Here is a 21,311-nt window from a genome sequence, read left to right as displayed (position 1 = left end):
AGCAGCGATTCAAGAAAACCTGAAGCAGTGCGGGCACTGCTTAGCATTCCTTCCCCTCCTTTCCCCTCCCCAATCCAACCCCCCTTCCTTCCCCCCCTCTTCCTCCTTCCTCCCTTCCCCGCCGTGCCACCAGCGCACTCTGACGTGTTTTGTTCCCGGCCTATATAACCTCGGCACCCAGGCCATTCGCCGCAGTCTCTCGGTCGTCTGACTCGAAGGCTGTCACTTGGGCTGGCGTCGCGTTGCGGTATGTACTCGGCAGTGAAACTTAGCTTCTGTAATTTTCTGTAATTAGTATGTTCTCTTATTCTTGCTTGCGCGTTGTGGCCGCGCTTTCACCTTTGCTTGTTTGCCATGATTTGTAATGTTTGTAAGTCATCTTGGACCCTTCAGGTCATTGCTTGATTTAGTTCTTTGCCTTAGTTTTCTTTGCTCACGCCGAGTACTACATGTAGCTTATGTAATATTTCTTTTCTGCAGTTGTATATGGGCACACCACAATGGCTTTGGACACTTCTTGTCAAGCCGCATCGTAACGGTAATTGTAATTGTAATTGTAATTGTAATTTATTTATTTCTTGTTGTTGCTTTTAGTCTAGCGGCCCATATGATTTGTACTACGTCAAACGTGTCACCAGTTGGCCCATTTCATCTCAACATTATTTTAATCTGTATGAATGATTCCCGCAGGAATGCTCAAGGAATGCATAGTTATCGCCAGTAATCGACCTATATATATGTATGTTTTGCCACTATATTTTTTATGAATAAATTATTGTTATTTTGCGTACCATTGACTTTACTTCTTACAGCACCAGCATACTTCTGCCGTTGGTCTTACTGGAAAGACCCCTTGTTGTTTGTGTTGATTTTCAGTTGTCGCGCCTACAACTTCTGCGCCACTCTGCTTCGGCATGGGTTATCTTTCATGACCATGAGCAGCTCGGGAGTCAGCTGGATCTACCAAATTCACCGCGACGAGTTGATTCGGTATCTCGAGGAGAACCAGCAGCCTGCAGCAGCGAGTGACACCGTGACTGACATGCGCGCCCATTTTGTTCAATTTATACGCGAGATCAGTGACGTCTCGTCTGGTGTTCCGACGGCGCAGCCCACTCTGGAAGTAAGTCCGGCTCCCGATAATTCTTTTTCTCAAAAATGTTTTTTTCTCTGTTCTCAAATCCCTTCCTGTTTTGAGTGGTAGTGAGCCTAGGCCTATTCTAGATTATTTCTACAGGCTGAGCGCCTCGCTAAATTGAATTTGGTGTCAGCTGGCGCCTTTATGAAAGCTCTGCTTAGTAAGCGTACTGGCGTGTATGTGTCTAGACTAACAGATGCTATCGTACAGAAGGTCGATTTTCATACTTTTAAGACGTCAGTACTTCGTGCTGTGTGTCCGCCGCACGTCTTGGACGTGTGTAAGCGCGATTTGATCTTCAGGTTTCAGCGTCCTAATGAGTCAGTCACTCATTACATTGATGAGGTTGTTTCCTATGCCGATGTTTTGGAAATTGACATCGCTGAGCCTGAGTTAGTACAGCTTATTTTAGGCAACTTTGCGCCCCATGTGCTCACCCACTGTGGTATGTTAGCTCCACCTACCACCTTTGATGCTTTGCGTGCTTGGGGTAGTGAGGTAGAGGCGTGGTTATTAGCGGTGTCTAAATACGAGGCTGAGTTCTCGCCTCCCCCTAGGTCTACGTCCGTGTCACGTGTTCGTGACAGGGGATTTCACAGCTTACAGGTTACTTTAGATTTTCGTGGCAGTGATGCACACGATGCTGATGCACGTGTTTTACGCACGCGTGAAGATAATAGTCGTCAGCCTCGCCTTCATGACAGCTCACATGCGCGGCGTTCGCCACCACGTAGATTTGACAGCGGAATGTGTGCGTGCTTCCCCGCCGCGGCGTGGCTGGTGTAATTCCTCTCCCTGGCCGCCCGTCTGCCCCACCTCTTGACACTACCCAGCCGCGCCGGCATTTGACTGGCGGCGCAGTTGCCACTTCTCCGCAGCAAGTACAAGGTGTTCCGTGTTCCAACATTCACTCGCGCTCGCTGCGCAATCTGTTGCGTGTTTGGACATGTGACTGAGGACTGTGATCAGGCACGCGTTGATGTTAATGCACGTAGATGTTTTTCTTATAGGGAATTGGGCCATTATGGGAGTAAGTGTCCGGGAAACGGTCAATGACAGGACGGAAAAGAGGTCATTTATGTCACTTCTATAGGAAAGCCTCTAACTCTGTTTCTCTGAATTTCTTGCCCGTGTGTATTCACGAGTGTTTCTTTTCGGCTCTTGTTGATACCGGTGCTACATGCTCAGCTATTAGTGAGACATTTCTCCAGACGTTAATTGGAACATTTCCTAAATTTTCTTTTCGTGTATTTTCTGAAAACTAGATTAATATTTGCGTGGCGAATGGCGAGTGCCTTCGCGCAAATACGTTCGTGGTTATCCACTTTAAGATTAAACATTTTTCCTGGAATTGGAAGTTTCTTGTTGTTCCTGGTCTTTCACCTAATTTTATTTTGGGTTTAGATTTTTTGAGCAAGACTCGCTGTGTCCTGGATGTGGGCCAGCGTGAGCTCCGTTTTGATTTTGCCCCTTCTGTGAAAGTTCCCTTATGATCGCAGTCTAGTAATTCTGTTATCTTTGAGTGCCGCGATGCTGATAGCATTGCGCAAGGGCAGGCTATTGCCGACATAGTTCATGCCTTTTCCGATGTTATCACCTCTAAATTAGGATGTTGTGACATTTTGCCCCATAAATTCTATTTAAAGGATGAAGTTCCTGTCCACGCTAAATATCTCAAGGTTTCTCCCCCTAAACATCAGGCCATGCGTGACATCGTGGATAATCTCTTAGCCGCTGGTGTAATTTCACCTTCTACATCTGATTTTTGCACTCCTACTTTTTTAGTGCGTAAAAAAGATGGTGCGAGCTGGCGCATGGTGCACAATTACATTCCTCTGAACCATAAAATTGCTAAAGACAAAGTTTTTATCCACTCCCTACTGTCGTATCTGCCCTTCAGCATCTAGGTAAGGCTAGATATTTTTCGGTTATTGACTTGAATCAAAGTTTTCACCAGTGCCTGCTAGATCCTATTTACCGCAAGTATACCGCATTTTCAACTCCTTTTGGCCATTTTGAATTTAATCGTGTGCCTATGGGTGTTAGTTTTGGCAGTCAGGCTATGAGCCGGATCGTGGATCATGTTCTATATGATCTTAAGTATGATTATGTGTTTAATTATGTCGATGACATCATTGTTTACAGTAACACCTTTGAGGATCACATTCCTCACCTGACTGAAGTCCTTTCTCGTTTACGAGGGGCTAATCTCACTGTTAACCCGAAGAAGGTTACATTAGGTAAAACATCTGTTAAATTTTTAGGTTATGTTATTTCACAAGGTACACTCTTGATGGATCCTGACAAGATCGCCCCTATCATCCAGTTTCCTAGGCCTGTAAATTTAAAGGGAGTTCAGCGTTTTTTAGGTATGTTAGGTTATTTTTCCAGATTCATTAATAATTTTGCTTCCTTATCTGCTCCCTTAAATATCTTGTGTAAAAAGGTTTCAGTTTATGAGTGGGGCCCCGAACAAGAGAAATCTTTTCAGGCGCTGAAGTCTTGTATGTCTTCACCCCCAGTGCTCATTCTACCCGATTTTAGTAAACGGTTTGCCGTTCAGGTTGACGCCTCGCACAATGTGCTTGGAGCCATCCTAGGACACCTTGAGGAAGTCCATATTAGGCCCATTGCCTATGATAGTCGCTCGCTATCAGAGTCTGAGCAGCGATTAGGTGTCTATGAGAAGTAGGCTTTGGCTTGCCTGTTTGGCCTAGAAAAATTTGAAAGTTATCTTGATGCTCGGAAGTTTGATTTATTTACCGACAACCGAGCCCTTAGTTGGCTGTTTAATCATCCTCATCAGCTGGGTAAGCTGGGTCACTGGATTTTGAGGTTATCACAATTTCAGTTTGTCATCCATCACATTCCAGGTAAAGATTATGTTATAGCTGACTCTCTCTCTCTCGCATGTTAGGCACCGATGAATTCGAGCCTTTGGAACCCCGCTCTTCTGACGCTACTAAATTTATCACTGCTTTTAATTTTTTTTCCTGAATCCTATTTTAATATCAAGGAATGTCAGAATCAGGACCCCCTCTGCCAGCAGGTTCTTAGAGATCTTCATGATAAGAAGGCAGTTCCCTATGTTGAGGAGAGTGGTATGCTGTATTTTATAGGAACTTCCAGCAGAGCCCGAAAGGCTGTTGTTCCAGCTGTCTTGAGGCCTATGGTGTTAATCTATTTTCATGCATCACTCCAAGGCGGTCATCTAGGAATAGATAAAACTTTTCGCAGAATTTCAGCGCACCTCTTTTGGCCCGAGCTTCATGCTGATGTTCGGAGCTTTGTTCGATCTTGTATAGACTGCCAGATTTCTAAGCTGCCGCATAATTCTAAGGTGGGTTTGTATGCTGATGATCCTCCTGTAGTGCCCTGGCATGTCTTACATATAGATATTTTTGGTCCTCTGACACGTTCTAAGAAGGGTAATGTATGTTTGCTTGTTGTTTTGGATATTTTCACAAAATTTGTTATTTTATTACCTCTTAGAAACATGAAGGCTGCCTCTATCGTTAAGGCGCTTAAGGAACAGGTTTTCTGGTTGTTTGGTCCTCCATGTATGTTTGTTTCTGACAATGCCCTGTATCTATAAGAATTTTCTTTTTGAATTGGCTGTTATGCCTATTTATAGTTCAGCTTATTTTCCACAGGGCAACATGGTAGAGCGGCAAAATAAGGTTCTCAAAAGCATCCTGATTTCCATCTACCGGTCTGATCAGACTCTTTGGGATTCAGATATTGAGTATATTAATGTCGGACTTAATTCGGCTCTTCATTCAGCTACTGGTTTTCCATCTTCAATCCTGTTCCTAGGTCGTGAGCTACCATTCCCTTACTGAACCAGTGCGGCTTGCCGTCCCTCGACACCAGCCTGGACGCCCAGGCATTGGAACGTGTACTCGACACGGTTTCCTGTAACATTCATAAGGTCTGTAAGGCCGTCTATGACAATTATAACAAGGCTAGAGCACATCATGGTTATAAGATTGGGGATTTAGTCCTTTGCATAGCATTTAAATTGTCTAAATTGGCTGATCAATTAAATGTGAAGTTACTTCCTCCTTATGAGGGACCTTATTGTTTCGACAAGTTTTTGGGTGTCAATACCCTTTTGTTAAGGTGCTGTATGCGCAAATTTAAATTTCGAAAGGCTCACGTAACCCAGGTGAAACATTTCGTTAAATATTTTGTTATGGGTTTGTTGTAAGTTGTTTGCAGTATTATATACAGTTGCAGTATTATATCTTTGTTGTTGTACCTATTATTATGAGATTAGCCTTTTGGCCTGTTGTTAAGTGTTTATGTTCCTAGAAACTTGTGTTTGCAATTTGTATCTGCAGTTTGGATTTGTTGAATTTGTGCGTGGTGTTGCGACTCCCTTTCTTTTTTTTTTAGTTTGGCACGCCATCCTTTTCCCTTGTTACCCCTGCTTGCTGTGCCCGACTTCCGCGAGCGATCTTCAGCTTCACCTCACCGTGAGACATCTTCGTGGGACCTTCTGTTCGTCGCCTCCTCCCTACTGGTGTTACCTGTCCCCGAGAGCCCATCGTGCTACTGCCCATTGTGCTACCATGAGCTTGCCTGGCGGCTTCCTCGTCGTGTGGAGGCTCGATGCTGTCTCGCCGCTTCTGGGTCTTGGAGAGCGACCGTGTTGATTCCGGCTGAGTGCTTCCCGCACCACCGTGAGTCCATGGCTGCTCCTATCCCTTGCTTAAGGGGCCCTGGACATCGTAGCTAACCCCTTCGTCAGCCTGCCAAGGCTTTGCGACTGGGTGCTCCCTGCTGGAGTCACCTCCCATGCCTGGGTGGTTGCGACTCGTGGGACCGCTCTGCTCCGAACCCTTGTTTTGGGCTGAACATCAACTTCATATCTGGACTTCTTACTTCATACTCCGTATCAGCTGCTGGCTGCCGTCTACCGCTGTTCCGAAGACCTGCATAGTGTGTGCCTACATCCGAAACCACCCCGTTGATCGCCGCGGCGATCCTGAAGCTTGCTGTTTGATGCTGTTACCCATCTCCGATTTCAACGAGATGAACTTTCTTCATTGTGTGGATCTTCTGGCTCTTCAGGCAGGGACACTTTAGGGAGAGGGGTTGAAGCAGTGCGGGCACTGCTTAGCATTCCTTCCCCTCCTTTCCCCTCCCCTCTCCTCCTTTCCCCTTCCTCTCCAACCTCTCCATCCTACCCCCCTCTTCCTCCCTTCCCCGCCGCGCCACCAGCGCACTCTGATGTGTTTTGTTCCCGGCCTCTATAACCTCGGCACCCAGGCCATTTGCCGCAGTCTCTCGGTCGTCTGACTCGAAGGCTGTCACTTGGGCTGGCGTCGCGTTGCGGTATGTACTCGGCAGTGAAACTTAGCTTCTGTAATTTTCTGTAATTAGTATGTTCTCTTATTCTTGCTTGCAAGTTGTGGCCGTGCATTCACCTTTGCTTGTTTGCCATGATTTGTAATGTTTGTAAGCCATCTTGGACCCTTCAGGTCATTGCTTGATTTAGTTCTTTGCCTTAGTTTCCTTTTCTCACGCTGAGTACTACCTGTAGCTTATGTAATATTTCTTTTCTGCAGTTGTATATGGGCACACCACGATGGCTTTGGACACTTCTTGTCAAGCCGCATCGTAACGGTAATGGTAATTGTAATTGTAATTTATTTATTTCTTGTTGTTGCTTTTAGCCTAGCGGCCCATATGATTTGTATTACGCCAAACGCGTAGCCAGTTGGCCCATTTCATCTCAACATTATTTTAATCTGTATGAATGATTCCCGTGGGAATGTTCAAGGAATGCATAGTAGTTATCGCCAGTAATCGACTTATATATGTATGTTTTGCCACTATATTTTTATAAATAAATTATTGTTATTTTGCATACCATTGACTTTACTTCTTGCAGCACCAGCATATCTCTGCTGTCGGTCTTACTGGAAAGACCCCTTGTTGTTTGTGTTGATTTTCAGTTGTCGCGCCTACAAACCAACATTCGACTAGCCTGCACTCAACATGGGCTTCGATGGCATCAAGGTGTACTTCCATTCTTCAAGATCGGCAGTACCATTAAAGAGCTACTAAGTGGAACAATCTACGTGGCTGACCGTCAGCAGAAGTTGTGGTTGCAGAAAATTTGCAGAGGTACTGTAGACAGTGTTAATATTATCGACCTACAAAGCGAGTTTTGCTGCCCGCTGCTTGCATACCTTGTTGTGAAGTATGCAAATAAATTACACGAATTTTACTGACGTAAAAGGAGGTTGGAGTTTGCGGAGTGTAACTCAAAAGCTTTGGACGAATAGTTAGGCGATAAGCCGGGCTGGGCTGTTTCCAGTGATGAGGACGACGAGGATGACACCAGTTCCTGCAGTTCCATGGATGTTTCGGACTAATCTGATGCAAAAAATAAGTTACAAAAAAAATGTCTGCCATTTTAGCGTTTGGAAGGTGTGGTATGCTTACTGAACTTGATAAGACAGAAGAACTACCCTACTTACCTAAAGAATTTTTGCTGGTGTATGCGGCCAATATAATAAAGTGGGTATTCAACTACTTACCTGCCAACTTGAAAAATGATCCGGACATAGTGAATTGTCTGCCGTGCACCGAGTGTTTCACCAAAGTCGGACCTGATCAAAACATGCCTTCAACACCACACAGTCGTGACTGGTGCAAGAAACTTCATGGACATGATTAAATAATGTGTGTTAACGAATAATGTCTCAGTCTGTAAAATTTCGCGCTACAGTGAGGATTCAAACTATGTTATTTTATTAAATAGTCATAAAACCATTACTTATAGTTCGGTAGATATGTTGTGTTCTTTGAACAGTGTAATGATGGCTACCATGTTGGTTATTTACATGGAGAGAAATCAGTAATGAAAATATTTGAAACTAAAATGTGTGATTCTTCAAAATGTCCTGTTTTTAATATTAATAATTCAGATAATGTATCTAAAACAGAAACAAGTTCTACAGAAATTAATTGTGATTGTAACTGTCATCATCATTACCATGGTTTCGGTGAATGCATTCGCCGACTTTTTGCATATATTTTTAAACGATGAGTCATACAGACAGGTTTTAACCGGTTATATGTTAAAACTGATCAGTAGTTTATGTAAAAAAAAACTGATCAGTATGGGTTTTGGAAGCCTCAGCATGCAGACGTTTCATCCTGCTAATCCGTACATCAGTGTGAAACAAGATTTATTCCAGGTAAGCTATTCTTATTGGAGTGTCGGTGATTTAAAAAGATATACGGAAACATGTGACGGACTATTTCATACGATAGTTTCCAATGACTTGACTTTATACGAGCATTGTCAAAATATTGTTAGCTGTCAAATTTACGGACAATGCCCTGTTTATAACATGAGGGGAAAAAAACAGTACTACCGAGTTTTATCGATCAAGTAATTGAATTCGCTAAGAATCAAGAACGACTACCTCTTCATTCGCCCGAGTGTGCAACCATACAGTTCTACAATCCTACAACAAACTCCATTACTACGAGTGAAATTGGTATTCAAACCATGAAAGAACAAATTTCCAATGCGCGAAATTGTACCTACCAGAAAGAAAAAAATCTTCGCAAGCATGCTAAAAACAATTTTAAAACTACAAGTACTTTCTTCGAACCAACGACCCTGCATACTGTGGATGTTCACCTGATTGTACGCAATGAAATGCAAAAGATTTTAAAAAGAATTTTGGAGATAATAAATGTAGAATACATTTTTAATGTTATAGTTTTGTAATGTGTTCTTACTTTTAATAAATGTGTTAAACGAATCACACCTTTTCATTTCCTTACATATCTATAATGAGTATTTAGCTGTATGTTTCCCGAACGCAGCTTGGCGCCACAAAGTCGCAGACTATTGGGCCAGTTGTAACAAGCGCGTCATGACTGCAGCTTGAGTGCGTCGTGATGACATTTTGACGAGCTGTTTGTGGCAGGTCTAGACATTCCTGAACGATGAGTCACGATGTAGGCAGTACCTCGCGACCTAATCTCTAATCACCTAGGTCATTAGTGGGTGCACTCGGACTTGGCTCGAGAGTGGCTTGTCATGTTCGGCTGTCAGGTTACATTTCTACCCCCCACCCCTCACAGACCTGCTACGACCTGCGCATGAGTCATGCTGAGTTTTTCCGAAGACAGTGGTACTACTCTATCGATACATTCCTACCCGTCCACGTACTACATTCCTATTGGCGGATATAAAAAAACTCTGTTCCTATTGGCTACGCTAAAAAAGTAGGTCTGCTGCTATAAAAGGCCAGGATTAGCTGTCGGAGCTTCATTGTGTTCTTAGAGTTTGAGTGAGTTAGATCATGAGTTTCGCTTCTACCACGATTCCTACCGCCAATGCTACATCATCTTCTGCATCTCCACTCCATCGTTTTCTGAGGTATGCTACATGTTTCGTTAATATTTTTATGTTTCTCAGCTTTTTTGTTGGTTATCAGCTAGTTACCATGGCTTTGACATAACCTTTTTTGTATATATATGCGGTTATACGGATTTAACTTTTGTGTAGGTTAAACATTTAAGTGACTTGCAGGTTATCGATATTTCTAACATTTAAGTGTTTTTTTAGGTTAATTTGAATCAGGAGTAACTAACTTGAGGATTTTTTTTATCATGAAGTTTGTGGTTATGTAATCAACTTTTTAGTGAATATTTTTCACTTTTTTAAACTTTGAATAGATTTGGTAACTTGTTAGTTACAGAATATACTTTAACATTATGCTAAAATTTTAGGCTAATTTCAGGCATGTAAAGCTAACATGAGGATTAGTTTGAGGTTATGTATGTGGCTTTAATCATTTAGAGTTACTAGTACTTTGTCGACATTTTAGGGTTAGGTTGAACTTTTTGCTTGAGTTTTCTATTTTGAGGTTTCAAGTATGTTGTACTAACTTGTAATTAGTTTAATGACTTTGTATATTTGAGGTTATGATTGTTTTCGTGTAATGGTTAGCTACATTGATTATGTAATTTGTTATGTTATAGTTATCCGTGCGTCGAGCTACCTACGCGTGTTCCGTACGTCGAGACTGGACTACCGATTGCTGTGATGGCATCTGCCGCAGAGAAATGCAGTTTCTGCCCTGCCGTGTTTTCGCTGGCCCACAACCGCTACCGACACGAGCGACAGTGTGTTGAGAACCAGCAGTGTGACCTCAAGCAGTGCCATCTGTGTGGAAAGATGGTCGCACGCAGTGACAATATGCAGCAACACCTAGCTGCATGTACTGGAGCTGCACTCACGACTTCAGGCATGCGGTGTAGCTTCTGCTACAAGACCTTCGCCCATGCTGATTTTGCTAGGTGACATGAGAAGTCTGCTTGTGGTCTTAATCCCAACCGCAAAGCACATTCCTGTGGCAACTGCGCTAAGGAGTTCGCCAGGGCTGACTCTTTTCACAACCACATTAATGTGTGCAAGGGGCCTGCTCCGCCTTCGACAAAGAAACAGAGGATGGCAGCAGTGCAGTTATGCCCAAGCCTTCGACCAGTCGTACAAAGGTGGTGACCAGCATGGGTTTGTCCAATACCCATGGCTTCATCACCGCCAAAGTGGGATTCAGAGAAAATTTGAAGATGTACGTGGCAGAAAATACAAGTACTGCCAAGGACATATGCGCATATCTCAACTCTATCAAGACAAAAATAATAAGACAACTTGTAGAGGAAATTGAAGAAAATGGTCCGCTGAATTACAACATCATGCTTAAATGCGATTACGAGAAGCCTATGGATGCCAGCGAAGACAAGATAGCCTTAAAAACCATTAATATTCGACTCTACACAGTTCATGAGGTGGAGGAAGCAGTTTCCGAGTCCATCTCTAAGATTTGTAAGGAGAAAGAGGACTACATGGGAAAAAGATCCGGATGGACTTTGTCAGCCGTTAAGCGACTTCAACTTCGCATAAACAAGCATGATCCACTCCGTGCCAGCTCCTACATCAAACTGCCTACCTGCATTGAGGTGAAACATGCAGTGATAAATCCACAAAACCTCGAAGATCACATGTGTTTTAAGTAGTAAATTCTTGTGAAGTACGTTGAAGGATGGAATCCTGAGCGTGTCAACCAGCGCTACCATGACTTGGAAGAGAAGTTCAACTTCAACAACATCGAGTTTCCTACTTCAATCAAACAAATACCACTGTTCGAAAAACAGAACTCTGGAGTCTCAATCAACATCTACATCATCGACGAGAATATGAATGTTGTTCCTGCACGAGTCGCTCCTGAAGAAAAAGAGCATCATTTCGATCTTCTTCTCTTGGTCAATAACAATTCGTCCCATTTCACCTACATTAAAAAAAATTCTGTCCTGGTTCGGTCCCAACTCGCTACACACGAGCAACGAATTCATGTATGTAAAAGATGCTTCAAGCATTATGATGATCGGGAAAGGGTTAGCGGGCTCACTGGTCTTCAGTGTTTGGAAAAACATAGTGAGCTCTGTAAAAAACATGCTGCTGTACGGATGGAAATTCCATCGCCCGATTAAAATGGGCAGCCACCTGTTCTGCAGTTCAAAATCTTCCACCATTCTGATAATATGCCCATCGTGGTATATTGCGACTTTGAAGCTATTCTGGAGAAAATCCACACGTTCCACCCGAATCCTGATGAGCCATACACGCTGCAGTATCAAAAACATAAGCCATACAGTTACTGCATTGATGTGAAAGCAGATAACTCCGTCATTCCTTCAAACCTCTCTTCAGCACTTCCATATGGGCCTGATTTCTATCGCGGTTGTGACGCAGAAGATAAGTTCATCTCACGCATTGTAGAGATTGGACAGGACGTACAAAAAATATTTTCTACATCGGTTCCGATTACTCCACTCACGCATGCACAGAACACTGCTTTTCTGCAAGCATTAAAGTATTGCTACTGTGGAGGAAAGTTCGGAGGAACTGCAAAGAAAGTTCGTGATCACAATCACTTCACCGGCGAGTATCTGGGGCCTGCACGTAACCTTCTCAGGCACAGACAAAAAAAAAAAGGTTGATTGTGTTCTTCCACACCCTGGCGTACGACCATAACTTCATTATTAGGAAGTTGGGGTACGACAGTAAAGACATCTTCATAATTTCGAATTCAGAAGAGAAGCTTTTTACTTTTTCCAAGAAGTTGTGTGATAAGTTCAGTATCCAGTTTGTTGATACGTTCCGTTTCATTAGTCGGCGTCTTGCTTCGCTCGCCGAGTTCTTGCCTACAGACAAATTTATAAGTACTGCTGAATTTTTCGCTCCGGATGAGCTAGAGCTGATTACCCGCAAAGGGGTCTTTCCATACGATTTATCCCCCCCCCCCCCTTCCCGGAGGGAATGCGGGTGGTAGGAGGCTTTCCAATATTCGCTCGGTTCCTCTATTGTAGTTATATAATTTTTTCATATTGTATTTTCACACTTGTAATGGACAGAATTGACATCAACCTGTTTTATTTTAAGCAGAAAAATATATTAATTCATAATATAAATTTTAACATTCGTTCTTTCTCTGTAAAATAAATAATGTACTTTGTTTATGAAACGATTATACATATTTTTATTTACATAGTTATAGCATCAAGGTGATAAGAAATCTAGTCCTCATAGCTGTTTCAAACATTCATTACGAAACCTTTTTTCGAGGCATTCTCAGATACGCAGAACACATACAGAAGAAAATAAAATCTCCTAAGTAACAAAAATTACAACTCATGTAAACGATAAATAATTGTTGACATTTCATCAATGAATATCAATGGCCATGGATAACCTGTTTCACTTTGAAATATTTATATTTATTTAAAAAAGGAATAACTAGCACAAATTATTTCGAATCACAAGAATGTCATTGTAATAGATTTGGAATTACAAATAATACTTGGATGTAATTTTCATTACTTGCATATACAAGCTTTGGAACTTTTCTATTCCACGTAAATGAGGGCATATTATATTTTTGACCGAGCAATGTGTGTTTATACACGAATTTGTCTGAAGGTAATTTTCGAACTGTTAATTGGATCTTTACATAATTTGGTACGTAGGCCTTAAGGGGCAATATGATTTTCAAGTTTGTATATGAGATAAATCGGTCGAAAAGTTATTAATATATTGGTCTCAAAGAGGGGGTTACAAATTTATATGTGAGTATTCAGGTCAAGTGTTATAATAGGTAAGTTCTTGTACATCTCAGAACTATATTTTGTAATAGGCTCTATTTTTTAGTCTTAAGGAACTAAAATTTTCTCAAACTTTTATTTATTATGCTGACATCGAAACAAGATAGAGTTCAATTTTACGAAGTGAAATAACAATCAGTTAATGGAGTATCATTTAAAGGGTTTTATAATATGTGATATCATTTAAAAGTTTTTTTTTTACATATTAACGTTTAAAACTACTCATGAAAATAAAAATGATCATTCAATTACAAAATTCACAACTAGATGTCGCTAGAAAAATGTTTCAAATGCTGGATAGCGCTGACGAAAACGCACGCCGAAGAAGCGTTAACTTTAAAATTTCTACACAATGGTCTGCTTTTCGTAGTATTTTGTCAATAGGTTTTCAATTGCATTTTAAGTAACACTTGGTTATTAAAAATGGGGTTTAAATTTACAAAGTCACTAAAAACAGAACACCGTGAATCTCAGCTTCGAGGGGAACTACTAGTGTTATGTTAGCCTATCAATTACTGACAAAATTGTTCTGTTCTCAAACGCTTCATTTTGTTTAGCGGATCTGCACCACTGATTAGATTTAAATTATAGCAGCCGTTTATCGGAAAGGTCTCTCGGTATCCATGTCAGTAAATTCCTTGATGCATTTGGTTCACTTGACCTGTTCACTGTGAACTGTCGCGACAGTTCCAAAACTGTTCCGAGGAATGTTCACTTGGCAGTTTTTGTCGTCTCTTCGACGTGCACATCCCCGAGTGGCGCTGGGTCCTTGTCGCAGGCTCTAGGCGGGGGCGTGTTCCAGGGCTGCTCGTCCACGGAGCCGAACACGAGGAACACGCAGTAGGGGACAGCAGACACAGCGGCCGTTATGTAGAACACCTTGTGCCAGGCGGACAGGGTTTGCTGGAACAATTCATTTATAAGTCATCACGCAAATTGTGGAACATAAACTGTAGCATTCATTCATGTCATATGTAATTACATCTTTTTAATATAACTGTCATACCAACAATAGAAATTTTAATTAATATTATCGCCTGTAAACCTAATAGATATAATAAAATATGCAATTAATTTGAACATTAATGTACATTAAAATTTAAAAAAAATTGGTTGTCTGTAAAGTCGGTTTACGGACGATAGTTTAACGTGACAACGTCATAATAAAACATTGATGAAATGATTGCATACTTTTATGAATAAAATTTAATCATTTTTATTGAATTATCACTATTTTGTAAGAAGGAGTAAAATGAAATCTACAATTAAAATGATAAATTTACTTTTATTTGCACTCATTAATTCAAATATGTTTATTATGTTAACGAAGAGATTATTATAACTATAACTTATAAACATGATTGCTATTTAACTTCTTCCAATCTGTGTTATTCTGTTAAGGATAGGACGATGATAGGAAAAGTAGGAAACGAATGGGAGTGTTTCAAGTTTAATGTGCCTCGAAAATGTCAAATCGATGGTGGTTCCAATCGAATGGAAGAGAGATAGATGCGGCGACACATCATAACGGGACAATGTGCGTAACGGGACAATTTTTCGTGCGTGCAGCCGGCGTCCATCGATTTATTAGACGTTGTCACGTCAAAAAATTCATGCATACAAATCCCAAACTGACAAAATTATTTTATTCTATAGGACTTGTGAACAGTATTAAAGCAAAGACCGATTGTGATTATTATGAAAGGCAGAAGGTAAGGTAGTTTGGTCATTTTTACTTCGAAGTCCACAATTAATAAAAATAATGCGTTTTATGTCTAAGGTACAATAATCATATAAAGTGTAAAATAATTCTTGGTTGGACTATCATAGGACCTTCAAAAAAAATGCGATTTGAGAAAAATTGTATCTGAAGTCATAAATATTCATTAAAATCCTTTTGAAACACACTTGTTTAGTCTTAGTAGATGTGCAATACATTTGGTTTAATTCATGATATAGGGACAGAATGTGCAAACACAACTGTTTAGCAGTTACATGAATCATTTTCGTGGTACGGTTTCATTTCCAACTACTCAACGTGATGCACATCAAATGAGTTGTATGTAGATTGTTTCTTTTCTAATTTTCTTAACAGATGTACACTAAATATTTTTTAGTATCAGCAAAGAAACTATCAATTGTTCCACTACTTTCACTGCGAAAAAAAATTAGTACGTTTTAGCCTAGTTGGGGTGTCAAAAAAAAGTCAAACATGTATAAAAACTCTTACATTAGTATTGTTACGATTTACCGCGGGTTCGTAAAGGATAGCCTAATTAAAGATTTTATTACACTACACAGTTTTATTTATTGCCACTACTTATGTAAATTACAAGAATCTTCTTAAATGGCAAATAATTAATTACACTTAAAGAAAGGTCTATTCCCCAATCACTCGTTCCACACAACTCGCTGGGCCGCACCTCTGGTGCAACTCTCGCCGCAGCACCCCTCGTGGGTCTCCGCCGCGGGACTCCGTCGCCACACTCCGCCGCCGCCGACGTACTTCCCCTTCTCCGAGGATCCGCTCGCCTCCTCGCTCGCAACTTCGCTCGGGACTGCGCCGCGCCCGCGACTCTATCGCCCGGAAACTCCGCCGCGAAGAACTCCCGACTGAACACTCCGAACCGACACTCTCTGACTCACTCTGACCGGCGTCCTCGGGCATATATATATAGGCCCCGGTGCAATTCCAGAACTCACGAGAGCGGCCGAGGCCAGTCGCGTTCATCCGCGCCGACACGACGGTAGAAATCTCTCGAAACACGTGTCGGCGACTCGCGTAACTCCCAGATGTCCGGTGTCAGTTACGTGTCAAAGGCATGGCGCCGCGCAGGGAGTGGTGGGAAGGAGGGGGGAAAGCGACAATCCTTGTTATCTTACAGGCGCGCGCGGTGCATATCATGTTGCGGCAGTCGCCAGCCAGCTCTGCACCTGCACGTGTCCCGGCCTTGCTCTAGTTCGTAACAGTATTATTTCAATACATATTATTTCAATGGCTTGTGCAAATCAGTATTGTTGAACAGTGTTATATAAGAATTGTTTAAGCTGCGTAGGTAAATATTTTTTTAGTTAAACTTATTTGGGCCCGATGAGAGTAAAATTTCAATTACAGTTTCAAAGGCCGAATTTTAATGTTACGCTTTCTTGAAACATTGTATTGAAACCTTTGATCGCGCCAAAGAGACACGAAGAGAGCACCTGCGAGTCGAGGTGTGCTGAGGAGTACACTCCACTTGTCCTTAAGTCATTCGACCTAAAATGAATTCGGCTGAATGCCTGTTAGGTCGAATGACTTTTAGGGCAACTGACTTTTAGGCCAAGTGACTTTTAGGTCAAGTGACGTTTAGGAGATATGACTTTTAGGTCGAATGACGCGCACCGGTGCTGAGTTATTCTCTCCGGCGCGGCGGCCAGGCACTCACGTTGTGGTTGATGAGCGCCGCGGCGAGCGTGGGCGACGCCACGCCCACGGCGCTGGCGATGGAGCCGTGCACGCCCAGCAGCGCGGGCACGTGGTTGATGGCCAGGTCCATGTAGTTGAGCAGGCTGCCGGCCACGAGCGTGGCGCTCAGCGCCGTGGTCGCCACCAGCAGCGCGACGATAGCCGTGGCGTCGCAGCCGAACTGCGTGATGGCCGTGAGGGTGGCCGCCGGCCCCAGCGACGCTGCGCAGGCCCGGCAATACAGCCGCGAGAACCATCACCACTTCTCCCTCAACACCACTCAACCACCCTCTACACCACTCAAGCTATGATCATCAGTGAAGTGTGCTAGTGTAAATAGTCGTGTACGTTTTTGAAGTGAAACTTCTTTTGGTGCGATGAGAGTATGATTTAAAGGCCGAATTTTTAATGAAACGTTTTCGTGAAAACATTATTGGGAAACTTTCTGCCGCTAAAAGGACAGCGAATAGGTGTTTGGCCAAAGAGATATAAAGAGAGCCCTATGATATATACATTGCTGGGCTCGTTTTCGTTCTCCTGTTTGTTAGATGATTCGTCCCCGCTCAAAATAAAAATAGAACCGAGAAAGATAGATGAACGAAATAATTAGATAAATAGTATTTGCATGCGCTTGTTTCAGAAAGTAGATATAGGTATCGTATACAGTCAGCTGTGAATGCCTTGAATTATATATTTGCATCCAGCGCGCTCGAGTTCCTCTCACGTCTCTTTGTGGTGTGAGTGTTTCAACAGTGAGTAATATTCACTGTAAATTAATCGTTATTGATTGATCAATAATTATTATTAATATCCTGAGCAGTTATTATGAAGTGAGTATTAATTTTGTTAGTTAATATTTATTTAGAAAATTGTCTTATTTCGCTCTCTGTCTGTCTTTATATATATGCCGTTTTACACTGTACGATATACTTGCGAGTCAAGGTTTGAATTGCCAAAGAAGTTCCACTTCTACCACACATACTGAGTAACACACGCTTTTTTTTTCATTTATAAAAATACTAACAAATTTTTAAGAAATATAAATACTGTTAAAGTTGTATTGGTGAGTTTTAAAGACCAAAACATACATATTTTAAAATAAATATCTTAACATTTTGTTATTTTTCAACCAAATACTTAGCTGCTTACTAGAATAATGTTTAAAATTGCTGCTGAAAATATTACAATCTAAATTCCAGCTTTGTACAATGTTCAGATGTTTAACATGTTTAACAATCGTTTAATATTTTAACCAAGAAAATATTTTTATCGCTAGTAGTATATAATAGGGGCGCCGAGCGCAGGTATCAGGTAGTGGATTGAAGATTGTCGGTCCGCCATCTTAGATTCTGACGTCACGGCGGCCATCTTGGATTGTGACGTCATGGCGGCCATCTTGGATTGTGACATCACGGCGGCCATCTTGGATAAGCGTAACGGGGCACAGCGTAACGCGACATAACGTAACGGGACAAGTAGATCACGACGGCCATTTTGGATCCGCCATCTTGGATCTGCCATTTTAGATGACGTCATTGTGTGTGTTCTCGAACATTCCGACGTTGTGTTTTCCGACATATTGGATCCTATTAATGCTGCAATTTTTGTTACAGTCGCCATCTTGAAATTTGGACGCCATCTTGAAAATCTTTAATTATTATCCGATTTTAATGAAAAAAATACCAAAATTCATCAAAAAATTTACTTATTCGAATTCTGATTGATTATATCGATCATCGTCCTCGGTTCGAACCCGGTGAGTGCAAAAAAAACTAAAAATGGCGACAGGCTTCTTCCTCAATGGTGGATGCAGGCAGACTGACTCCTACCACTTTTTTTTCAAAGCATATATATCATCACCTAGTATGACGACATGTCCGCCATCTTTTCTTCGTCCGCTGGAGATCACCATCTTATTTTCGTCCGCTAGATTGTGCTGATACCATGTTAGTATAATTATCTGATCACCACACCTTACACCTTGACATTGAAATTTGACCTTGAAATTTGACCTTGACCTTGAAATTTGACCTTGACCTTGAAATTTGACTTTGAAATTTGACCCTGACCTTTAAATTTGACCTTGACCTTGAAATTAGACTTTGTCCTTGAAATTTGACTTTGTCCTTATCGACCATCATGAATCCGAAATTTTATGTTCAGTACAGGCTACCAGGAGCTACCACCTGCTGGAGTACGCCATCTTGTGTGTGTACTTGTATTATAGAGTACATTTCCATGTGGATAATTTTATTCTAACCCGCTACAGTGCAGTAATCATTTATTACGGAGGTGCCCCCCCGCCATCTTGAAATTCGGCCGCCATCTTGAAATCATGTAATAATGTAGCTAGAAAAGCGGGAAAAATTCCAAAATTCATTAAATAAATCACTCATTAACTTACAAATTGATTCGATCCGCTCCAGTCCTTGGTTCGATCCCTGAATGATGCAAAACATTTAATTTTATGAAAAAAATAATAATTCCAATAAACCATGTTCAACATTCTTAAAGAGACTTTAAATCATCTACTACCATCATCCTATCAGACATCAAGACCACCATATTGGAAATTCGTAATTGTAATGCTAGAGATTCGGGAAAATAATTCATTAAATAAATTTGTAATCCATATAATGATTGATTGGATCGACAAATGTCCTTGGTTCGATCCCTGGCCGATACAAAACAACTTTAATATTTAAAAAAAAGTACCACTAAAGTGGCAGGTTTGAGAAAATAAAATACACCACAAGTTCCTTTAAAAAAACTTTTATTACATACATACTACACTACTACAAGTACAAAAAAATACACAGACAAATTACTAAAGCCTTTTGGATTCCTCGATTCAAACAGTCTTCTTATTGTACGGACTAAGCCTTTTACATGACTTTAAATGTCTATCCGATCCGGTCATCACCGCAGCCAGAGACGGACTGAAGTTCATATCACTTATATAGTCTCATTAGCCGGTACAACACATGAGTCAAATCAATAACCATGTTCATTATAGGTCTCGGAGCATTTTTTATAATGACGATGTAAGCTATCGAGACGTGAAATTAGTTTATTGCACTTATTGCACTGAAATTGTATTCTTTGAACATTATTAGCACAACCGCTTCTTTCATGTCTGCGAGCATTTGAGGTGATAGTAAATGATGCACCACAGTATTTGCACTGATGCGAAGTACGCTCTTCATTAATTGAAGTATTCAATGCTGATGAAACTTCAGCTGATGGTGGAACAGCACATATCGAAGTCTCCTTTAGTGTTGTCAGAGGCGTTGCCAACGGGATCTGCTCCAACATCGTCGGCGCTGACGTCATGGTTCCCGTAGACGATGGTACAACGTCCATCGAGTTCGACGTTAAAGTCGGTAAAGATGCCATCGAAGTCTCAAGAACAGGCAATTACACGACTTATGCACCAGAAGAAACAAACTAGGTGATCCGTACACCGTCGACGGCAGTAACAAACTGAGCGTCCTGCTGTCTAGGACTCGTTTATATACATGCACCGGATGGAATAATACGCTAGTCAAATCAAGAACAATTTACTAAAATACTAGAGTCAAAACAACATTAAAAAAATAGAAGCACCATCAAAAAAGGAAGCACATTTGGAAGTATCATCAAAAAAGGAAAAACAATAGGAAGCACCGCCAACGAAAAGGCAGCACATTTGGAAGCACCGTCATCGAAAAGGCAGCACATTTGGAAGCACCGACTACGAAAAGCAGCACATTTGGAAGCACCGACAACGAAAAGGCAGCACATTTGACAGCACCGACAACGAAAATGCAGCACATTTGGAAGCACCGACTACGAAAGGCAGCACATTTGGAAGCACCGACAACGAAAAGGCAGCACATTTGGAAGCAACGTCATCGAAAAGGCAGCACATTTGGAAGCACCGACTACGAAAAGGCAGCACATTTGGAAGCACAGGTAACGAAAAAGGCAGCACATTTGGAAGCACCGACAACGAAAAGGCAGCACATTTGGAAGCACCGTCATCGAAAAGGCAGCACATTTAGAAGCACCGTCATCGAAAAGGCAGCACATTTGGAAGCACCGACTACGAAAAGACAGCACATTTGGCAGCACCGACAACGAAAAGGCTGCACATTTGGAAGCACCGACTACGAAAAGGCAGCACATTTGGCAGCACCGACAACGAAAAGGCAGCACATTTGGAAGCACCGACTACGAAAAGGCAGCACATTTGGAAGCACCGACAACGAAAAGGCAGCACATTTGGAAGCACCGGTAACGAAAAAGGCAGCACATTTGGAAGCACCGACAACGAAAAGGCAGCACATTTGGAAGCACCATCATCGAAAAGGCAGCACATTTGGAATCTCCATCAACAAAAAAAAGGGCAAAAAGGAAGCACAAGTTACGAGATCTAAGTCTTAGTTAGAAATCAGAATACAAGAAATAAAAACATTAAATTCTTATAATTTAATTTATTTATTTTATTGCTTTACATTATACAAATTCAAGTAAAACAAGCCATTA

General features: G+C 41.6%; 1 protein-coding gene across 2 annotated transcripts in view; it reads right to left on the bottom strand.

Moving 5' to 3' along the window:
- Positions 1-13,401: 13,401 nt before the first annotated feature.
- The window catches only part of LOC134533560 (sialin-like), a 111,217-nt gene continuing 103,307 nt past the window's right edge, over positions 13,402-21,311 (bottom strand). For both annotated transcript variants that reach the window (XM_063371097.1, XM_063371098.1), the window contains 2 exons: positions 16,765-17,006; positions 13,402-14,242 (listed from right to left, as the gene is read on the bottom strand). In XM_063371097.1, the coding sequence (XP_063227167.1) occupies positions 14,051-14,242; positions 16,765-17,006 (434 nt within the window). In that variant the 3' untranslated portion in view covers positions 13,402-14,050. The remainder of the gene's footprint in view (positions 14,243-16,764; positions 17,007-21,311) is intronic.

The sequence above is a fragment of the Bacillus rossius genome, chromosome 6 (genome assembly GCF_032445375.1).
Source record: "Bacillus rossius redtenbacheri isolate Brsri chromosome 6, Brsri_v3, whole genome shotgun sequence".
In the NCBI taxonomy this organism is placed as follows: domain Eukaryota; kingdom Metazoa; phylum Arthropoda; class Insecta; order Phasmatodea; family Bacillidae; genus Bacillus; species Bacillus rossius.
This window is presented reverse-complemented; position numbering and strand designations above follow the sequence as displayed.